At 48.9% G+C, this 17,985-nt stretch overlaps 1 protein-coding gene across 6 annotated transcripts in view; it reads right to left on the reverse strand.

The window, feature by feature from the left end:
- Nucleotides 1-14,299: 14,299 nt before the first annotated feature.
- Nucleotides 14,300-17,985, reverse strand: part of Lrrc8d (leucine rich repeat containing 8 VRAC subunit D) — a 106,130-nt gene continuing 102,444 nt past the window's right edge. For all 6 annotated transcript variants that reach the window (XM_087908766.1, XM_087908765.1, XM_087908767.1 and 3 more), the window contains one exon: nt 14,300-17,717. In XM_087908766.1, the coding sequence (XP_087764892.1) occupies nt 15,139-17,715 (2,577 nt within the window). In that variant the 5' untranslated portion in view covers nt 17,716-17,717 and the 3' untranslated portion in view covers nt 14,300-15,138. The remainder of the gene's footprint in view (nt 17,718-17,985) is intronic.

The raw sequence follows: 17,985 nt of genomic DNA on the forward strand, positions 1-17,985 counted from the left end.
TAACCTATGTTTTACCATGGGGCTTTTTACCTTTCTTTCATTCTGTATGCCCAACTTCCTCTGTGTCTCGTTGGTGTCCCCTCTGTGCCTTGGTTCCCTCCTCCTACTTCCTCTCTCTGCCGGGAAGTCTCACCTATCTATACCTTCTGCCTAGCTATTGGCTCTTCAGCTCTTTATTAAACCAATCCCAGCAATACATCTTCACACAGTGTACAAATATTCCACAACACCAGCAGGCCCAGAGCATTGTGGGAAATGTCTGTGTTATGAAGAGGATCGGAGAAGGGAAAGTCTCTTTGAGAAAATGCTTTTCTCGTTTGAGGCAGGGTTCCTTGGAGGCCAGGCCAAGCTATGCAGTGGAGGATGACCTGAGATTCCTTATCCTCCTGCCTCGACCTCCAGAGCACAGGCTCAGCTTGCTAAGGTGATATTTAGACTGAAGGAAACTGTCACAGATAGCTATTATGAAGCCCAAACCCCACCATTGCTCTATTGGAAGGTGGGGCCTCTAAGGAAGTAATTAAGATTGAATATGGTGATAAGAAAAAGGAATTGACCTGTGGGGATTAGTGTACTTAAAAGAAAACCCATGGGGCTGGAGAGCTGGATCAGGGGTTATGAGCATTTGCCGTTCTTGCAGAGGACCCAGGATCTGTTCCCAGCACCCACATGGTGGCTCACAACCATCAGTAACTCCAGTTATAGGAACTTGGACTCCCTTTTCTGACAGGCACACATGTGGTATGCAGACAAAACACCCATACATATAAAATAAATATTTAAAGATATTACAGAAGATATCATAGCATTCTTTCACCCTCCCACTTCAAAGCACACGATTAGGAAAGGACACATTGGTGCGGAGCGGAAAGGCTGGCTGCAAACCAGGACAACAGCCCTTACCAGAAGTCACACTTGCCAGAACACTGAACTCAGACTTCCCAGCTTCCAAAACACTGAAAAAATAAATTCCTGTCGTTTAGGTCACACAGTCTATGGCATTTGCTACGGCAACCTAGGCTGACTAAGACAGGAGCCATGCAATATCCAGGAGTCCTCCTGAGAGGGGACCAGCTAGGCATGGTCCCGGAGCACAGGCTTGCAGGAGCATGGACTAAGCAGCATAGAGAGGAGGGGTATGGGAGAGGGGTCAGGGGTCACGCAGGTCAGGGGTCAGGCCAGTTAGGGACTTTGCCTTTTAGACTGGGTTAAAGGGAAATCTATGGAGAGTTCTGAGGGGTGGGAAGACACGCATTTCTGTAATATTTGACTTTTGTGTAACTATGAACATGTGTCGCTGTTGTAATCAGGAAAAAAGCCATCAGCGCCCTAGGAAAGCTACATAGGAAGAGCAAACCAGTACAAGCTGTGAAGTGCAGTGCCAGCGTGTGGGTGAGAGGAAGGAGCTGGCAGGAGGACGGGAGAAAATCGTGGAGAGGTCCCAGCAGCTCACCAGCGTCGGAGTCTGTGGACCTAGGGACTTGTCCTGTGGTCTCACTCATTGTTAAACTCCGACGGCTTGGTGTCTGCCTAAAGAGAAGTCGGTGAACAGAACGGGCTGAGCTGGGAACCAAGGCCACCTGACTCCAGCCTGGATTTTAAAAATTGCTTCATTCGTTTAGAGAAGTAGGGGAATGTGGGGAGTGTGTGTGTGTCTGCCTGTGGGTATGTATGTATGTATGTATGTATGTATGCATGTATGTATGCATGTATGTATGTATGTATGTATGCATGTATGTATGTATGTATGTATGCATGTATGGAGGTCAGGCTTTAATTCATGGGGTGGGGGCCAGTTCTTCTTACCATCATGTGAATTTGAGAATCCAAGCTTAGCAGCAAGGGTCTTTACCGACTGAGAAATCTTGCTGATCCGCCTTCCCAGTTTCTATGCAGTAGTTCAATAAACGTTTCTTTATGTATGAGGAGCTGGGGGGGTCATTTAGTTGGCAGAGTGCTTGTCTTGCAAGTGTAAGGATCTTAAAGACTCAGGTTCAACCTCTGGGACCCACATGGAGGAGGAAGAGAAGCTGAAAGCTGTCTTTTGACCTCCACACACATGCTGTTGCACACCTGCACAGACACACGCCAAACTACAGAAAAATGTGACTTTAAAACATTGGGAAGATGGTGAGACCCTCGGTTCACAATGGGAGCACTCACAGGGGCAAAGCTAAGCGTTTTATGTCCTTGCAGAGTTGGGCACCAGTCTAGAACAGCAAGTGCGCCTACTCAAGCAGAGGACAGTCTCTGTGACCCCCAATGTGTCCCCTGCTTCCCTTTCTGAGCAGTCGGGGCACGATCCGAACGTCGTCTCAGGTTTACCGTCACTTGTGTTTCTTCTGAACAACTACAGCGTGTGGGCTCAGCTGTTCCACATCCTGTTTCCTTTCAAGTTATCAGAGGCATGATCTTGCAGGCAAGATTGGCTGGTGGGAATTTTCTACGTTTGGGCTGGAGGCGTAGCTTAGCAGAGGTTGGGTGTGGGGGAATGCCTGGACAGGGCAGGGATTCAGTCATTTCTGCTCATCTTCCCTGAACCTAAACTGGCTCGAGGAACTGCTGACTATGACCTCGTTGATTTCATGCCTTACTAGAGCAACTGAGGAAGACGCCCTTCACACGCACATACATGTGCCCAGGAACTCAAACACATGCAATTATACATAGATAAGAAATGAATGAGCTGGGAGCTGGATTCAGGTTCGGTTCCCAGTGTACACCTATAATCCCAAGGTTCAGGAGAGGGAGGCAGGGGTGTTAGATGTTCAAGGTCATCTTCCACTACAGAGCCAGCTCAGGTCAGCCTGGCATACATGGGATTCTGTCTCCAAACTAAAACAGTAAGCTGGGTATTGTGTGCACACCTTTAATCCCAGTATTCAGGAAGCAGAAGAAGGCGGATCTCTCTCAGTTCGAGGCCAGCCTGGTGTATAGAATGAGTTCCAGGACAGTCAGGGTTACAAAGAGAAACCCTGTCTCAAAAGCCATGAAAAGTAAAAAATAAATAAGATAAAACAAAACAAAAAACCCAACCAAACAGAGAGAGACAGAGACAGAGACAGAGAGACTAAAAGAAGAGGAAGAAGAAATAAATGGACAGTCCTGACCAGCCCCTTATTCTGTTCACCGTTCTCCCCACACCCCCTCTGCTGACACAACTGAATTCTTAAGGGACCTATAAAAGAAGCAGTAGGTGGAGGGGAGGGTCGATAGCGATATAAGATGGCAATCTGCTTACCACATGGTCTGTTACAGTTTTAAAATATAGCAAATTAAATTGAAACTCCAAGGTTGAGATTTTACATTTTCTCAGACAGCTGCTTCTTAGTGTAGATTGGGAGGTCAGGTGGTGTGAGCGGTGCTCTCTTGAGAGAGGGATTCATTCTCTTCCTTCAGTAGGTGAAGGGTACAAGCAAGGGCAAAATGCTCATGTATTGTCCAAGTGCAGATGTAGGCTCCTCAGTAGTAAGCGCCTCCAAGAGAGAACTGATCCCTGATGAAAGTCTTCTCTGTCTTGTTCTGTGAATGATCATCTCCTTAGTCATCTGTTCTGTGAGCCTGAGATTTCATGGATCTCCTAGTTTTCAAACAGGGCACACATGCACACACACACGCACACATGTACACATGCACACATGAACATGCCCACATGCATGCACCCATACATGCACACTCACACACATCAACACCCACACATGCACGCACCCACATGCATGCACCCCCACACACACATGCACACACTCACACACGTCAACACCCACACATGCACACATACACATATGCACTCATACACACACATAAACCCCCACACATATGTGCATACACATGTACACACACCCGCATGCACATACCCACACATGTACACACACATACACACATCAACAGCCACACATATGCGCACCCACATGCATACACCCTCATGCACACATGTATGCATACACCCACACACATACGCGCACACACATCTACATAACTAGCATTCACACACACGGGCACATACCCACACATGTGCACACATGCTCACATCCATCCCCACAGGCATACACCCATACACATGTATCCACATGCACACACACAAGCATATACCCACATATGCACACATATACACATCAATACACACACATGCACATACATACCCACACATTCACAGGCACACACACACACACACACACACACACACGGATCTGACACAACAGCCCAAGGATGTGTTCTCTGCAGCTGTTCTGTGGAAATACATCTTGGGCCTTTGGCCAGATGGAGCCTTGGGCCTGACCCAAGTTTGGAGAACTAATTAGAAATAATCATAACCAACTAAAGAGGGCTCTTAACATTTCAGTGTGCGACAGCCCCAATGTGCTAAGCAAAATAAACAAACGGGTAAGTGTGTGAGCAAGGCAGCATCGGGCCCTCCTGGTCAGTGTGTAAGCGGATGAGTGTGTGAGCAAGGCAGCGTCTGGCCCTCCTGGCCAGTGTGCAAGTGGGTGAGTGTGTGAGCAAGGCAGCGTCAGGCCCTCCCAGCCAGTGCGCATTCCCTTCCCTCTAGAACAATCTGATGTTCCAGCCGCCTTGTGTCCCGGTTTATTTTTATTTTGCTGATAAACACATACGTATTTCAGAAACATGCCTAATGAAAGCTCCTTGCATGTCTTAAGCACGCACAGTGTCATGGACTGTTTGGACCGAGTCCTTCACGCCGATGCACTTAGTTTTCCTGGGTTCACTGAGGTCATTGGCGTCACCAGTCTCATCTCACAGACACTAAAGCGGAGCCCACCTTGTCGGCTAACTTGTTCTCCAGGAGGCAGCCGCAGTGGTCAACCCTACCCACCCTGCTTGGCTTCTCGGTACCAGCAGCAAGGGCAGGAGGCTGTGCTATTGGGACGAGGAATGACATCTGAGGCCAAGAATACGAATTTAAGATTGCAGTCACTGCGAACTCAGTAGGAGCAGGGCACCTTAGCACCCGCCGTGAGTGCAAAAGCCATCCGGGGAAGCACAGGCAGCATCTGCCTGCTTTCCACTCTGGCCGATGGAGGAAGCTACCCTGGGGATGTGTCCCTGGCTAATTTTATTCTGTAAATGGTAGAGTAACTGTTTACAATATTTGAAAACATTCCCACTCCTTTCCTGGCTTCTTTGGCCTTCCTTCTTTTGGTCTTGGTCACTACTGACTCTAATTTTAGTCACGGCAAGAAGAGGAACCTCCTGCTGACAACGAATCTATGGGCTGTGGCTGTGTTATCTTCCGAAAGTTCCTCTCACATGTGTAAGGAGGTCAAAGATAACATCACACACATGCGCACACATGTGCATGTACACACACACACACACACACACGCCCCACAAACCTCCTGGAGGCTCTGAAAGTCACATCTGACAGGAGCACACTGGTCCAGCAGGAAAGAGAACTACACTAGTCTCTTTGACGCCCTTGTCTACATTCAAAGCTGTCCGACCATACGAAACTAGCTCCTTCCCCTGCACAGACCACAAATATCTGCCTGCTTGTCCGATCCCAGATGGCAACCCTAGTGACTGGAAGAAAAGGAAGCCACCCAGTGAAAATAAAGGTCAGAACAGTGTAGTCGCCTGGTGACGCCTGGGTCGTCACAGCCTGGGAATCCACCTCTGAAATGTCATGCTGGAAAGAGGCCTCACATCTGCCCCAAGGGCCCTGCAATGTCCCAGTGTTTTCCTGACCCCGCTCTCAGGGTCCGCTGAATGCCACCCTCCACCACACTGACTCTGCATCAAAGGATTCCGACAGAGTGGGTGACCGTGAGTAAGGACAGTCATGCCTTTAACAGTGGGGGAACATAATTACACGACCTTGGGTGGGTTGCCCTTTCCTGACAAGTTTTAACATGGAGGACAGATCAAAACCTTCTGCTGCTGCACAATAAGGGAATCCTAGCTCGGGGCATATTTATGTTCTGGATGTCAACACTGCTTTCAAAATGGCTTTTAGAAATGCTGACAGACAGAACATGAGTCATCCGTGTCATATGTCATGGATAGAAGTGGCTCGGGGACATGGATTCAGCTTGTCCAGTGAGAAGCAGTTTCATAAGCTTTAGTTACAAAACGGAAGAAAGTCAGAAATGGAGGCGTTGGCCACACATCAGTGGGACACCAGGGGGGCGGGTCACAGCAACACAGGGGTTTAGTTCTTGAGAATTCACTATTGTGTGTGTGGAGCGTGTGGTCTATGCGCATGCGTGTGCCCTTATGCCCCTGTGCCTGCAGAGGACAAAGACAGACACTGTTGGGTGTCCTCCTCCATGCTTCACCTTATTCCTGTAAGACAGGGTTGCTCACTAAATCTGGGGCTAGGCTGGGGTCAGCAAGTCCCATGATCCTCCTGTCTCTGCCCTCAATGTGGAGGGTTATAGGCATGTGTGTAACCACGCTCAACTTGGTACATGGCTCCTGGAGATTGAACTTAAGTCGTTTTGTGTCTGAAATAAGCACCCCCGCCTACAGTCATCTTTCTAGACTGCTATGGGACTTAGATGCTATCTAGTGATATCCTTCACTTTCGGGTTGATGGAAGCCAGCGATCTAAGGATACATCCCACAAGTTTTGACAGGATGCTAGGTCAGACATAGAAGTGGGGGAAATGTGGCTATTAAAACAGAAGATAGTGGCCAGGCAGTGGCAGAGTTCTCAAGAGGCAAAGGCAGGCAGATCTCTTGAGTTCAAGGCCAGCCTGGTCTACAGAGTGAGTTCCAGGACAGTTACACAGAGAAACCCTGTCTTGAAAAACAAAAATAAATACATCAATCAGTTCATTAATTAATTAAAAGAAAACAAGCAAACAAAAAGACTAAAGATAGCCCAGAACAGTTTGGCTCTGTATCTACAACCACAACTCTCCCCAAGAGAGTCTTGTAGTCTCTTCAATGCTGGTGCGGCTTTCTCTTAGGACCTCAGGCTCACATTCATGTCTCCCCGGTCTGGTCTGCTGTGAGGGGTGAATCAAATGTCCATCTGCAGGGGCAGTGCTGGATGGCTGCAGCTTGCATTGCCCAGTTGGCTTCTAAGGCCTCTTTCTGCTTTAGAAAGGAGAAGCTGAGAGCATCTGACCTCACAGAGTGGCACCGCTTAGAGCCGGGTGTGGAAGGTGTAGGCTGGGATGTCAGCCACACCCGACATGGAGATGCATGCTGTCTCCAAATGAACATCCTGCCTGCTCTGACCACAGCTGCTATTGTGCACTTTATCTGAGCGGTGGGCACTGTGCTGGGCTCAGCAGCAGCAGCACGCTGAGGAAGAGGAGGTGCTGAACCCCTCAATCACGCTGGCCAAGAAGATGAATGGTGACTGAGATGGTGAAAACTGGAAGCCTTAGCTGCAAGGAACACCTGGGCAAGCCCTGGAGATGTGCCTTGAGGAAGTTTCCCTGGGAAAAGTCTCTACTTGGAAGGACCGCTTGGGTACCTAGAACTTAAGCGATTTCCAAAGACAAATTGAAGACACAGCACTTGTCAGCCCCACCCCAGTCCTCTGTGAGTCCTCAGTCTTCCAGTCGGACCTGTGAAGGGTTTTGCACAAGTGTGCGTGTCACTTTAGTTACAGGACCTTCAAATCTCACACCCCTGAGTATGTGGAATCTTTTTGTTGTTTATTTTTGAGACAGTCTTTCAATATGTAGCCCTGCCTGGCTAGCCCGGAATAGTAGTCTGCCTGCCTCTGCCTCTTGAATCGCCATAGTCACCTAGTGATCCATTTAATTATAATTTACAAGCAATCAAAATAGTACATTAAATTGCTCAGACACTTACAGGCATGATTCTCTTTTAAGAAGCCCACACAGAGGAAATGCCCCTCGATCAAAGAATGGATAAGGAAAATGTGGTACATTTACACAATGGAGAACTACACAGCAGAAAAAATAACGACATCTTGAAATTTGCAGGTAAATGGATAGAGCTAGAAAACATTATTTTGAGTGAGGTAACCTCGACACAGAAAGACAGTTATCACACGTACTCACTCATAAGTGGCTTTTAAACATAAAGTAAAGAAAACCAGCCTACAAATGATAATCCCAGAGAACCTAAACAACAATGAGGACCCTAAGAGAGACATACATGGATCTAATCTACATGGGAAGTAGAAAAAGACAAGATCTCCTAAGTAAATTGGGAGCATGGGGACCTTGGGGGAGGGTTGAAGGGGAGGGGAGAGGCAGGGAGGGTAGCAGAAAAATGTAGAGCTCAATAAAAATCAATAATAAAAAAAAGCCCACAGAGGGCTGAAGAGATGGCTCACAAGAGAACCTGCAGCTTCAGCAGGAGATCCCAGTTTAGTTCCCAGCACCTACGCAGTGTACACAGTGACTCACAATCACCGGTAACTCCAGCTGTAAGGGATCCAACAGCCTCTTCTACACGCTTCCAGCATCAGGCACACACACAGACAAACATGCATACAAAACACTCAGACACATAAAACAGAGAGAGAGAGAGAGAGAGAGAGAGAGAGAGAGAGAGAGAGAGAGAGAGAGAGAAGCCTAGCCCACACTCCCAGGTGTGCCATAAATCTCTTCTAAGCCCTGCTTTCCAGGTTCTACAACCAGAGTGGGCTCTACCAAGGTGGAGGTCCTAGCTGTTGGTGGCGGTTCTGGACTATCTTGCTCTGCCACCAAAGCTGGCAGAACACGTGTGTTGCTGCCCTCGGGAAGTCGCCCTCGGCATTCCGAGGAGCCTTGTAGTTGCTCCAGTGATATAAAGACCACAGGGGCAACTGAAGCAAATGTAAGAATGGAAGTGGGTATAAGCCACAAATACTAATAAATTACCAAATTTCACTCTGCTGTTGGATACGCCAGTCCAACACCATCTCTGGTTTACTTTTTAAAAAACTGTGCATAGTTGTTTTGCGTACACACCTGTGCAATGGCACACACATGGAGGTCAGAGGACAACTTGGGTCACCAGGGTCAGAGGCAGTGAGTGCCTTTACCCACTGAGCCATCTGACTACTTGCCACACACGTGTGAATTAGCATGAAGTTTCTCAAACCTCATAATTTATTTTTCCAGTGCTAGGTATTGACTCGGGACCCTGTGTTTGCTAGGTAAATATGCTGCAGCCCAGCTCACAAACCCGCATGTTGAAATACAGATCTAGATTTGGGTAGGAGGAAACATGACCCCCGGTTTCTAACCTGCTCCAGAAAGGTGCTGCTGTGCCTGCCATCCATGCAGTGTTTCAAGCGCTAAGATCTCCAGGATTTGCTGCACGCACGGGGACCCACCCTCCCCTGCAATACTCCCAGCTAACAGCTGCCAACAGAGGTTTGTTTCTCATTCATGCAACCCTGCTCCTTGTCGTCAGGAACCCAGGTGGCGTCTATTACCCCCCAGTACATCAGCCTGACCTGAACTCATTTCTATGTGGGTTTTAAACATCACGAAGGGGGACAGTGGGTGGTTTGCCCTTTCTTTGAAGGCCCCAATCACAGCCATTTAGTTAGAATTCAATTGCATGACCACATTTAGTCCCAAATAGGGCTGAGAAAGATTTGCATTTTATCCACAGCTTATTCTGTGTTTATTCAGATACCCACTGAAAAATTCACAAACAAGGATAGAGAAGGCACACCAAGGCCCATGCCATGGAGGTAGGTGTGCGCCAAAATACCCAGGTGTTACTGATTGCTAACTGACAGGTACAGTATTGCCACCATAGATGACATACTTCATTCAACTCATACACACATTCCATAAGAGAATGGGGAAAAGACCCTATGTAAAAAAATCACTGCCACATGGCAATACTGCCTCCCATTTATGATAAGAAACAGGGGTTGAGGAGCCTGCAGTTGGGAGCAGGACAAAATTCCAGTCTAAACCTCACTGCAGACTGACTCTTAGGAGTCAAGGAGGGACCTCCCACAGAGCTGGGGCTGTTTCCCTTCCGGGTCCGACAGACTGGGAGGAGATATGAGGTCCTAAAAGGATACCTTCCAGGGCTTGACTCCAAGCAAAGGGTCTCAGGGATCCCACAAGAAAGGGGAATATGTATGTGGGACTATGTCATTTGTGCGCTGTATTTAGCCATGTGTGGCAATACACCTGTAATTCCGGGCTCGGGGTCAGCCTCACTTAATATTGAGACCTTATGAAAAACAAAACAAGACATAAGGGAGTTGGCAGGACATCACGGAGGGCAAGAATGTACGTAGCACTTAAGCAAAGAGCCTGGGTCCCATCCTCAACATCAAAAATTAAAAAACAAAATAACAAATCCCCGTAAACCACAGGCAAACTGTTTCATTCCCAATTACGGTCATAAGCATCCGTGCTGGTCAGGACTGACTGGAGACAGAGCTCACTGTGTTTGCTCCTTCAGCTCCTGCCCCAGCCTGTCCCAGCCTCCAGCAGGTACCTCTCTAGGGGAGTCGCAGCTGGCCAGGACCAGACAGGGCCACTCTGTGTGGCAGTCCTAAGTCAGAGGACATTCAGAAACTTGTTTCTAGGACTCAGTCCCTTTACCCTTTTTATGAAAGGGGCTTTGGGACTGTACAGCCTTTGTTGGAGGAGTTCAGCTGAGAAAGGGGCCTTTTTACTGGAATGAATTGCTAACAAAAGCACGGCTGGTATCAGAGGGAAGAAAAGCCCTCTGGCTTCACTTCAACAAGGTATGGAAAGAAGGGCTGGGTGCCGGAGTCAAGGGCACTTTGGAGTTCGCTGCCATCAGCAACTTGAAGGGTCTGGTTATTGGTTAATGTGGAAACCAGGGGAGGTAGTTACAGAAAGTACCAAAGAAGCTTAGAATAGAAGGCCTCCCTTTGTACATAAAAACATCACCACATTAGGGCCTGCTGGCGACACGTCCTAGACTCTGAAATCTTCCTACTGATTAAATTACTAAATCTCCATTACTGAAAATGAGGCCTCTGTAATGAGTTTAAGCCTACCTTTCTGAATGGAGACAGCGACTCCCCATGTCAAGCCAACCCAATGCTGGGGACAGGGTAGGGCTAACCATGAGAAATTCATGTGCTCCGAGACCTTGTGGGGTTTCACTTAAACATGGAATATTTAGACATACTTTAGGGGCTGGAAATGTAGGTGGAGTCCTTACCTACCATGCACAGTCTGGGTTCATCACCAGCACCAAGTATGAGTATACAGGGTATGATGGCACACAGGGTAGTCCTAGCACATGGGGGGATAGGAAGATTCCAAGTTCAAGGTCATTCTTGGCTACACTATGTGGTAGAAGGCAGCTGAACCCAAGGCAGACCCTATCTCAAAAGAAAATAAAACTTTAAGAATCTGAGGGTATAGCTCTGTGGAAGACCACTTACTGGGGATGGACAAGGTTCTCTGGGTTCTCTTCCTAGACCAGAAAGAAAGAGTTCTTCAGATGGGAGCTCAGGGCACTCTGGACAAAGACTTAAGCCAAACCACGTCTGACTTACCTTCCCCATGTCTCATGTGCACGACACTAACAGACTTGTGAGGACTCATGGGTGCACACACAGCACTGAGGCCCCACTGTTTCCTCACGCTTCACTGGGACTCCACAGCCCAGGGCAATTAAAGTCTTCAGATGAATCAGCATTCTGCAGTTCGCCTCTTTTCGGAAGGCTGGTGTTTGCCAACAGTGGCATGGAATGTGGCATTTAAGTCAATTGGCCGTGAACTCTCGAAGGGCATTATTAAGGGTTGATAAATAGGAACCGGGGAAGGGAAAGGCACCCTCTTGATAAGGTTTGAGGGCATCTAACGCCCATCAGTTCTAAGAGACTAGGCAGCAAATGCCTGTGGGCAGAGACTGGTGCCCAGCTCTGGGCATAGTGCTGACTACAGTCTATACATCGGCTCTTCGCTGAAAAGCAAGTGAGCCGTGGCATCCTGCCATTTCTACCATTTACAGTCAGCACGGAGAGCTGGGCAGATCACTCAGTCACTCACTACATAACCGCGAGGCCCACAGTTCAGATCCGCAGTGCCCACAGAAGCTGAGCATCGTGGCATGAACCTGGAATTCCGGCATTGGGGGTGGGCGGGCAGAGACACGTGGATCCCTGGAGTTCCCTGGCCAACAAGCCTGGCTTATTAATGTATGAGTTCAGCAAGAGGCTGTGTCTTAAAAGATACCACGGCTGGTGAGCTGGCTCATCCGGTAAGGCACTTGCCGAAGACGGAAGGAAGAGCAGATTCCAGAGTTGGTCTCTTGACCTCCACATGCATGCTGTGATACACATGCCACCCACCTCCCAGCACACAAACATACACAGTTAAAAAAACAACCAGGAAGACACTCCATACCAACAGGTGACCTACAAACATACACCAGAAACCCAGCATAAATGTGTCCATTGTGATGAATACATCTTCAATATTTAAAAGCAAAATAACACAGGAGCTCACCATGGAGCTAGACCTGGCCTGGAACTTAGTACACTGACCTCACAGATGTCCATCTGCCTCTGCCTCTCATGGGCTGGGATTAAAGACATTCACAGTCACGCCTGGCTATAGATGTAATTTTTATAGCAGAGTGACTTAAAAGGGGGGCAGCAAGGGGGCTCAGCAGAGCGCTTGCTGCATGAACAAGCACTGAGAAGAACAATCTCGAAAACTCAGAGTCGAGAAAGCCCCCAAAGCCGTCCTCCAACCCCTTACGCTCGCCGCAGTAAGTGTGAGGTCACACTCATCGTGATAAAAACATCACTAGAAACAGGAGATGAGTTTCCCAGTCCGTGAGGCAAATGTCCTGAGACTCACCCGCCCTGCAGACCTCACCGTTGGGACTAGGTGGCACCTTTTCAAAACACGGAACCAAAAGCAAAGAGAACAGAACGCTTCACCAGTTTCAGGTGCTTACAAGCCAGAGAGCAGCAGCAGGCGGGCGTGCATGAGCGCTGGGCAGTGCACACACGCACACTCTCCTGAAGGTCGTCCTCTTCACCGAATTCACCGCGCTCTGGCTTTGTTCCTTCACACTGGTCCTGTGTGTCCTCTGGAGAGCACTGCCACCGTCTCAACATCCCCACTCCCTCCGGCCTGGTCCCAGGGAACACGGGCTCTCCTGTATCAGCTGAGCACACAGGCATGGGCCATGCCATGAATACTGAGAGAATGGGAAGACGTGTATGGAGGAGACACACACGTTGTATCATTGCCCTGTCTGATTTTCCGCACTTGGGCTTTCATAAGACCCGTGCTTCAAGTCTTGTAGGAAGGAAAAGAAGAGCCAGGGTGTAGCCATTTCCTAACTCAGAGACGGTGGCTACTGTCTTTTCTAGTAGGGGCACTGTCTCTCAGAGTATTTATAAGTTCTCCATTACGCAGAGATTTACCCCTACTGGCCACACATCAGTCCCCCAGAATGCCATTCTGCGGAGGACAACATCAGTACGAGCCCTTCTCACCCCAACCGTTAGAGTCTTCCAAGTTACTGTCAGCAGTCAGCAGACTCCAGCGTGACGGAAGGGGACAGTGTGCCAAGCAGCTCTTCCCTCCTGCCAAGGGTGGTGACCACAGCTGCGGCCCAGCACCAGGGGGGCAGATGCAAGCTTTGTGGCCGGCCTGGGCTACCTAGGCAGTTCCGGGAGAGCCAGATTCCAGAGACAGAGTGCTGGGAACAGAGCTCTTGGGCGGAGTGCTTACGTAGCACACACAGAACCCTAGGTTCCATTCTCAGAGCACATAAACCGGTGGACGGTGGAGGACACTTGTAATCCAGCGCCAGGCGGTAGTTAAGGAGCTTGCGGCCAAACTGTGGTACACGACACGTTGTCTACAAGGAAGGAGAGAGACAGAGGAGAGAGGGAGAGAGACCCTGTCCAGAAAGAAAGAGAGAAAGAAGGAAGGAAGGAAGGAAAGAGAGAGAGAGAGAGAGAGAGAGAGAGAGAGAAGGAAGGAAAGAAGGAAAGAAAAAAAGAAAGAAAGAAAGAGAGAGAGAGAGAGAGAGAGAGAGAGAGAGAGAGAGAAAGGGCCACCACTGTAGGTCCGTGAACTACCCAACTAATATCTAATAGGTGGAGAGGGTGCCTCCCACAGGCTGATCCAGACACCCTGTCACCTACAGAACACTCTCCACACACTCTTGGACAACACCCTTCCTCCTCACAGACAAACACAGGAAATACAGTTTGTCACTAAAAAGCACACGAAAGCCCGGCCCAGGCGTCTTCCTGCTCGGAGGACTGCAAGCCCTGTCTTTCGCACACACCATCTCCAGCAGCCAACCTCCTCGCCGACACCACCGCCAAGAGGCAGGAAACGAAATCTGTTTATGCTCCAAATGACGATACCAGAAGCTTGCGAATCACTACAAGATAGATAAACTTATTTTATTGTTATTAAATTTATTTTTTAAAAACACATTTTCTATTTATTGGCAATCCTATCATACCGGCACAGAAGTGTACCATAAATAACCGAAACTCCAGCCCGTGGGCATACTGTGACCACTGAGGACGGATTATTTCACTTTGGGTCCTTAAGAAACCATCACAGAGCCCTGACACTCCACAGGCCAGCAAGGCTGCACGGTCTGGTGTAGCGGTCTCAGAGGTACCAAACGCTCCAAAGCGCACGGTTCACCTGCTTTAAATTAAAACTGTAAAGAAGTCAATATTTTAGCAAATCTAAACTTATGATTCTGGCCCCTTGTGTCTTCAGTAATCCAAGGTTAAGTGACATTGCACCAGTTAAGCAAAAAAAAAAAAAATAAATAAATCACGACACCTCAAAAAAGGCAGTGTAGTAAGAAGAAAGTCAATTTAATCATTTACTTTAGCAGGCAAGCAATGTGTAAACATTCAGCCAGCAGCCGCATCTGACTTACAATTTAAAAAAAAAAAACTGAGATCAGTGATTATAATTTTTCCTTCCCTTTCCCCAGAAGAAGAAAAACAAAACCAAAGAAAGAAAGAAAAAAAGAATCAAAAACAAAAAGGAAAAAAAAAGGATCTGGAAATGAATGACTTAAAACACTACAAACATCGAACATTCGGTTTAGTCTGCTCCCAGCCTGTGCGCACCCCGCTGAGCTTTGTTTGAAGGGCGGCTCTACTCCTAAGATGTGTTATCTTGTAATAACTTGCACGTGAGCGTCTGCAATCCAGGAAGTTGTCCTTGCACGTGGGTGTGCCCGCGTTCGCTAGGTTTAAATCCCATTTGCAAAGGGGACATTGACGTCTTGATCCAAAGCCTCTCTGACTTCCAGCGGGAGCGTGTCAAACAGTTGGTCTTCCACAACAAGCCCGCTTTTCTTGAGCATCCGACACTGGCCCAGCTGGGCTGGCAGGCGATCTAGGCAGTTCCCCTTCAGCTCCAGCTGGGTGAGCTGGGACAGCTGACTGATTTTCTCGGGGAGGGAGGCGATACAGTTCTGCCCCAGGTTCAAAGTCCTCAACTTCACGCATTTGAACAACTGTTTGGGCAGAACGTCCACTTTATTCCCTGTGATGTGCAAATGCTGCAGGTTCTGCAGCAAGCCGATCTCGATGGGGATGGCGGAAATGTTGTTATAGCTGACGTCTAAGCATCTGAGTTTCTGTAAACTAAACACCGCCACCGGCAGGGACTCCAGCTTGTTGTTGGAGAAGTAGAGAGACTCCAGGTTCTTGACGTGGGTGATGGAGGGCGGAATCGTCACAATTTTATTGTGCCACAGTTTTAAGCAGGTCAGTCGCTTCAGGTGTTGGAAGCTGATGATCTCCTCGATGGTGCGGATGTTATTGGACTTCAGGTCCAGCTCCTGTAGGTTGGAGAGGCTGAAAATAGCGTGCGGGATCCTCTCTAGCTCGCAGTTCTGCAGCTCCAGTTCGGCGACGTTCATCATCTTCTTCAGGCTGTTGAGGACCAAGAGCTTGGTGCCGTCATTGTGAATGACCAGCTTCGTGAGGTGCGGGGCCACATCCGTGATGTTGGAGGGGACTTTGGTCAGATTGCTTTTCACGTGAAGGACCTTAAGGTGCCGCAACTCCCGCAGAGATTCGAGTCCGATCATCTTGTTGTTTTCTGAGTTCAAATTGCCTATCAGATACAACTCCCGAAGGTTTTTGAGCAAATACACCCAGGCGGGGATTTCAGCCACATCAGTGAACTTCACGTGAAGGCACCTCAAGTGATCGCGAAGGAAGCTAAAAGCGGTCTGTTCAACCTTGGCGGGGCAGTGGCAGAGGTGGAGTTCCTGGAGGTTGGTCATCTGAGAGATCTTGGCGGGGATTTTCGCCTCTGGAATGAGTTCGAGTTTCAGCACATCCAGGTCTGTGAGGTCAAAGACCGCATCGGGCACCCCGGACAGCATGAACAGGTGCAGCTCCTGTTTGTCCTGGGTGTTGCGAGACACGTGCTGCCTGAGCTTCTCAAAAGTCCACTCGTGGTTCAGACTAATCTCCCTCAGCTTGTTCTCGCTGACCTCCGACAGGAACACCCCAAAGCGCTTGGAGTACAGCTGGTCGTACTGGTCGACCATGTGCAGGAGGAACGCAAAGTCGTTCTTGACATCTGGGATGTCGCTGAAGCTGCTTTCTTCCCGGACTTTCTCAAAAGAATACTCCTTCAGGGGGATCCTGAACAACCAGAAGAGAGTGTAGAGGCAGATGAAGCCATAGACACAAATGATGGAGATGTAGCTGATAAGAAGCTTCTTCAGCATGTAGGCCATGTTGTGGGTGCACTCAAAGACCTCGTAGCCAGTCAGGTGCTCGACTTTCGGCTTGCAGACGTGCTCGAAGCTGATGGCGTTGACAAAGTTTGCGGTATAGCAAAGAATAAAAATGAACTTGGCAGTTTTGATAAGGGTTTGGACCACATAGAGCTTATAGATCAAGTCACTGTCTTCTACGTGGGCACGGAATTTCCTCACTTTCTCGAACAGGGCTTTGGCCTGTTCTCCGTCCTTCTTGTCCAGGATCGTCATGCTGGGCACTTCAATCACCGGTTTCTCCGCTGAGAACTTGAAGCCAGTTTTGTTGATCATGGGGGTGCTGGCGCTGGGGCTCCCCTCGTCACTGCTGGTGGACACGTGCTTTGGTAGGGTCTGGGCACCTGTGATCCTCTGCTTGTTTTCCTCAGAGTCTTCGCAGGCCGTCTCGGACAGCGCTTTCGTCGTCCAGGGAGATTCAAAACACTTTCCTAATATGGAAACAAAATGCTCCACCTTGGAGCACGTCTTAGGATATTTGAACCAGAAGTTGCTGCTGACCATAAGGATGATGGTGTGAATGAGGGCGAGGTATGGAAAGTACTTGGAGTACCAAGGGAGGGCCAGGTGGTAACACATCTGATTGACAAAGACATACTGCTGAAAATCCAAGTTGGTCTTGCGGCCCGTCGGGTCTCTCTTCTCCGTCAGCTCCTGACTTGGAAAGGTGGACTCCGCGTGAGGGTGGGTGGCTTGGAGGGGGACTTCGGGCGTCACAGCAGATGTGCCGAAGGAGATGTCATTTGTCGTCCGCCCGGTTTGGTCCTGAGGCGTGGCCGTTTCCATCTTCGGGACTTCGGTGGTGGCGTCAGCAGCTGCGGGTGGCGTGTGCGCCTTTGAAGTTGCGGGGGACGACGGCAACACCGGCAGACAGACCACCTGATCTTTGGTAAGTTGCATGGTCCCTGCAAAGATGGCTACCATCAGCATAACGACCGCCAGGTAATCCATGAACACATCCCACCATGGCTTCAGGATCCGGTAAGTTGGCTGAATGTCATTAAGGGAAGCAACTTCTGCAAGGGTAAACATTCCTGAAAAATACAAAGGAAACAGAAGGCATCGTTACAGAGCAGCGAGGACAAGAGGTAAGAGGGAAAACCCAGCGCCCACCCAGACGGACATCTGCTCACCCAGGTCTTACGTTTGTGTCTAAGACAGCTGCAGCAGGGAATAAACCAAAGGAAGTAAGACGGGTTCTGGGTACACTAAGGCTCTCGTTGGTCTAGGATCTGCAGAGAGGTGGTGGCATTTATATACTGAGCCGACAAGATAAGGACTCAAGGATTGAGACAGGGGAAC

This window comes from Myodes glareolus, chromosome 8 (assembly GCF_982192425.1).
Source record: "Myodes glareolus chromosome 8, mMyoGla1.1, whole genome shotgun sequence".
NCBI classification, from domain to species: domain Eukaryota; kingdom Metazoa; phylum Chordata; class Mammalia; order Rodentia; family Cricetidae; genus Myodes; species Myodes glareolus.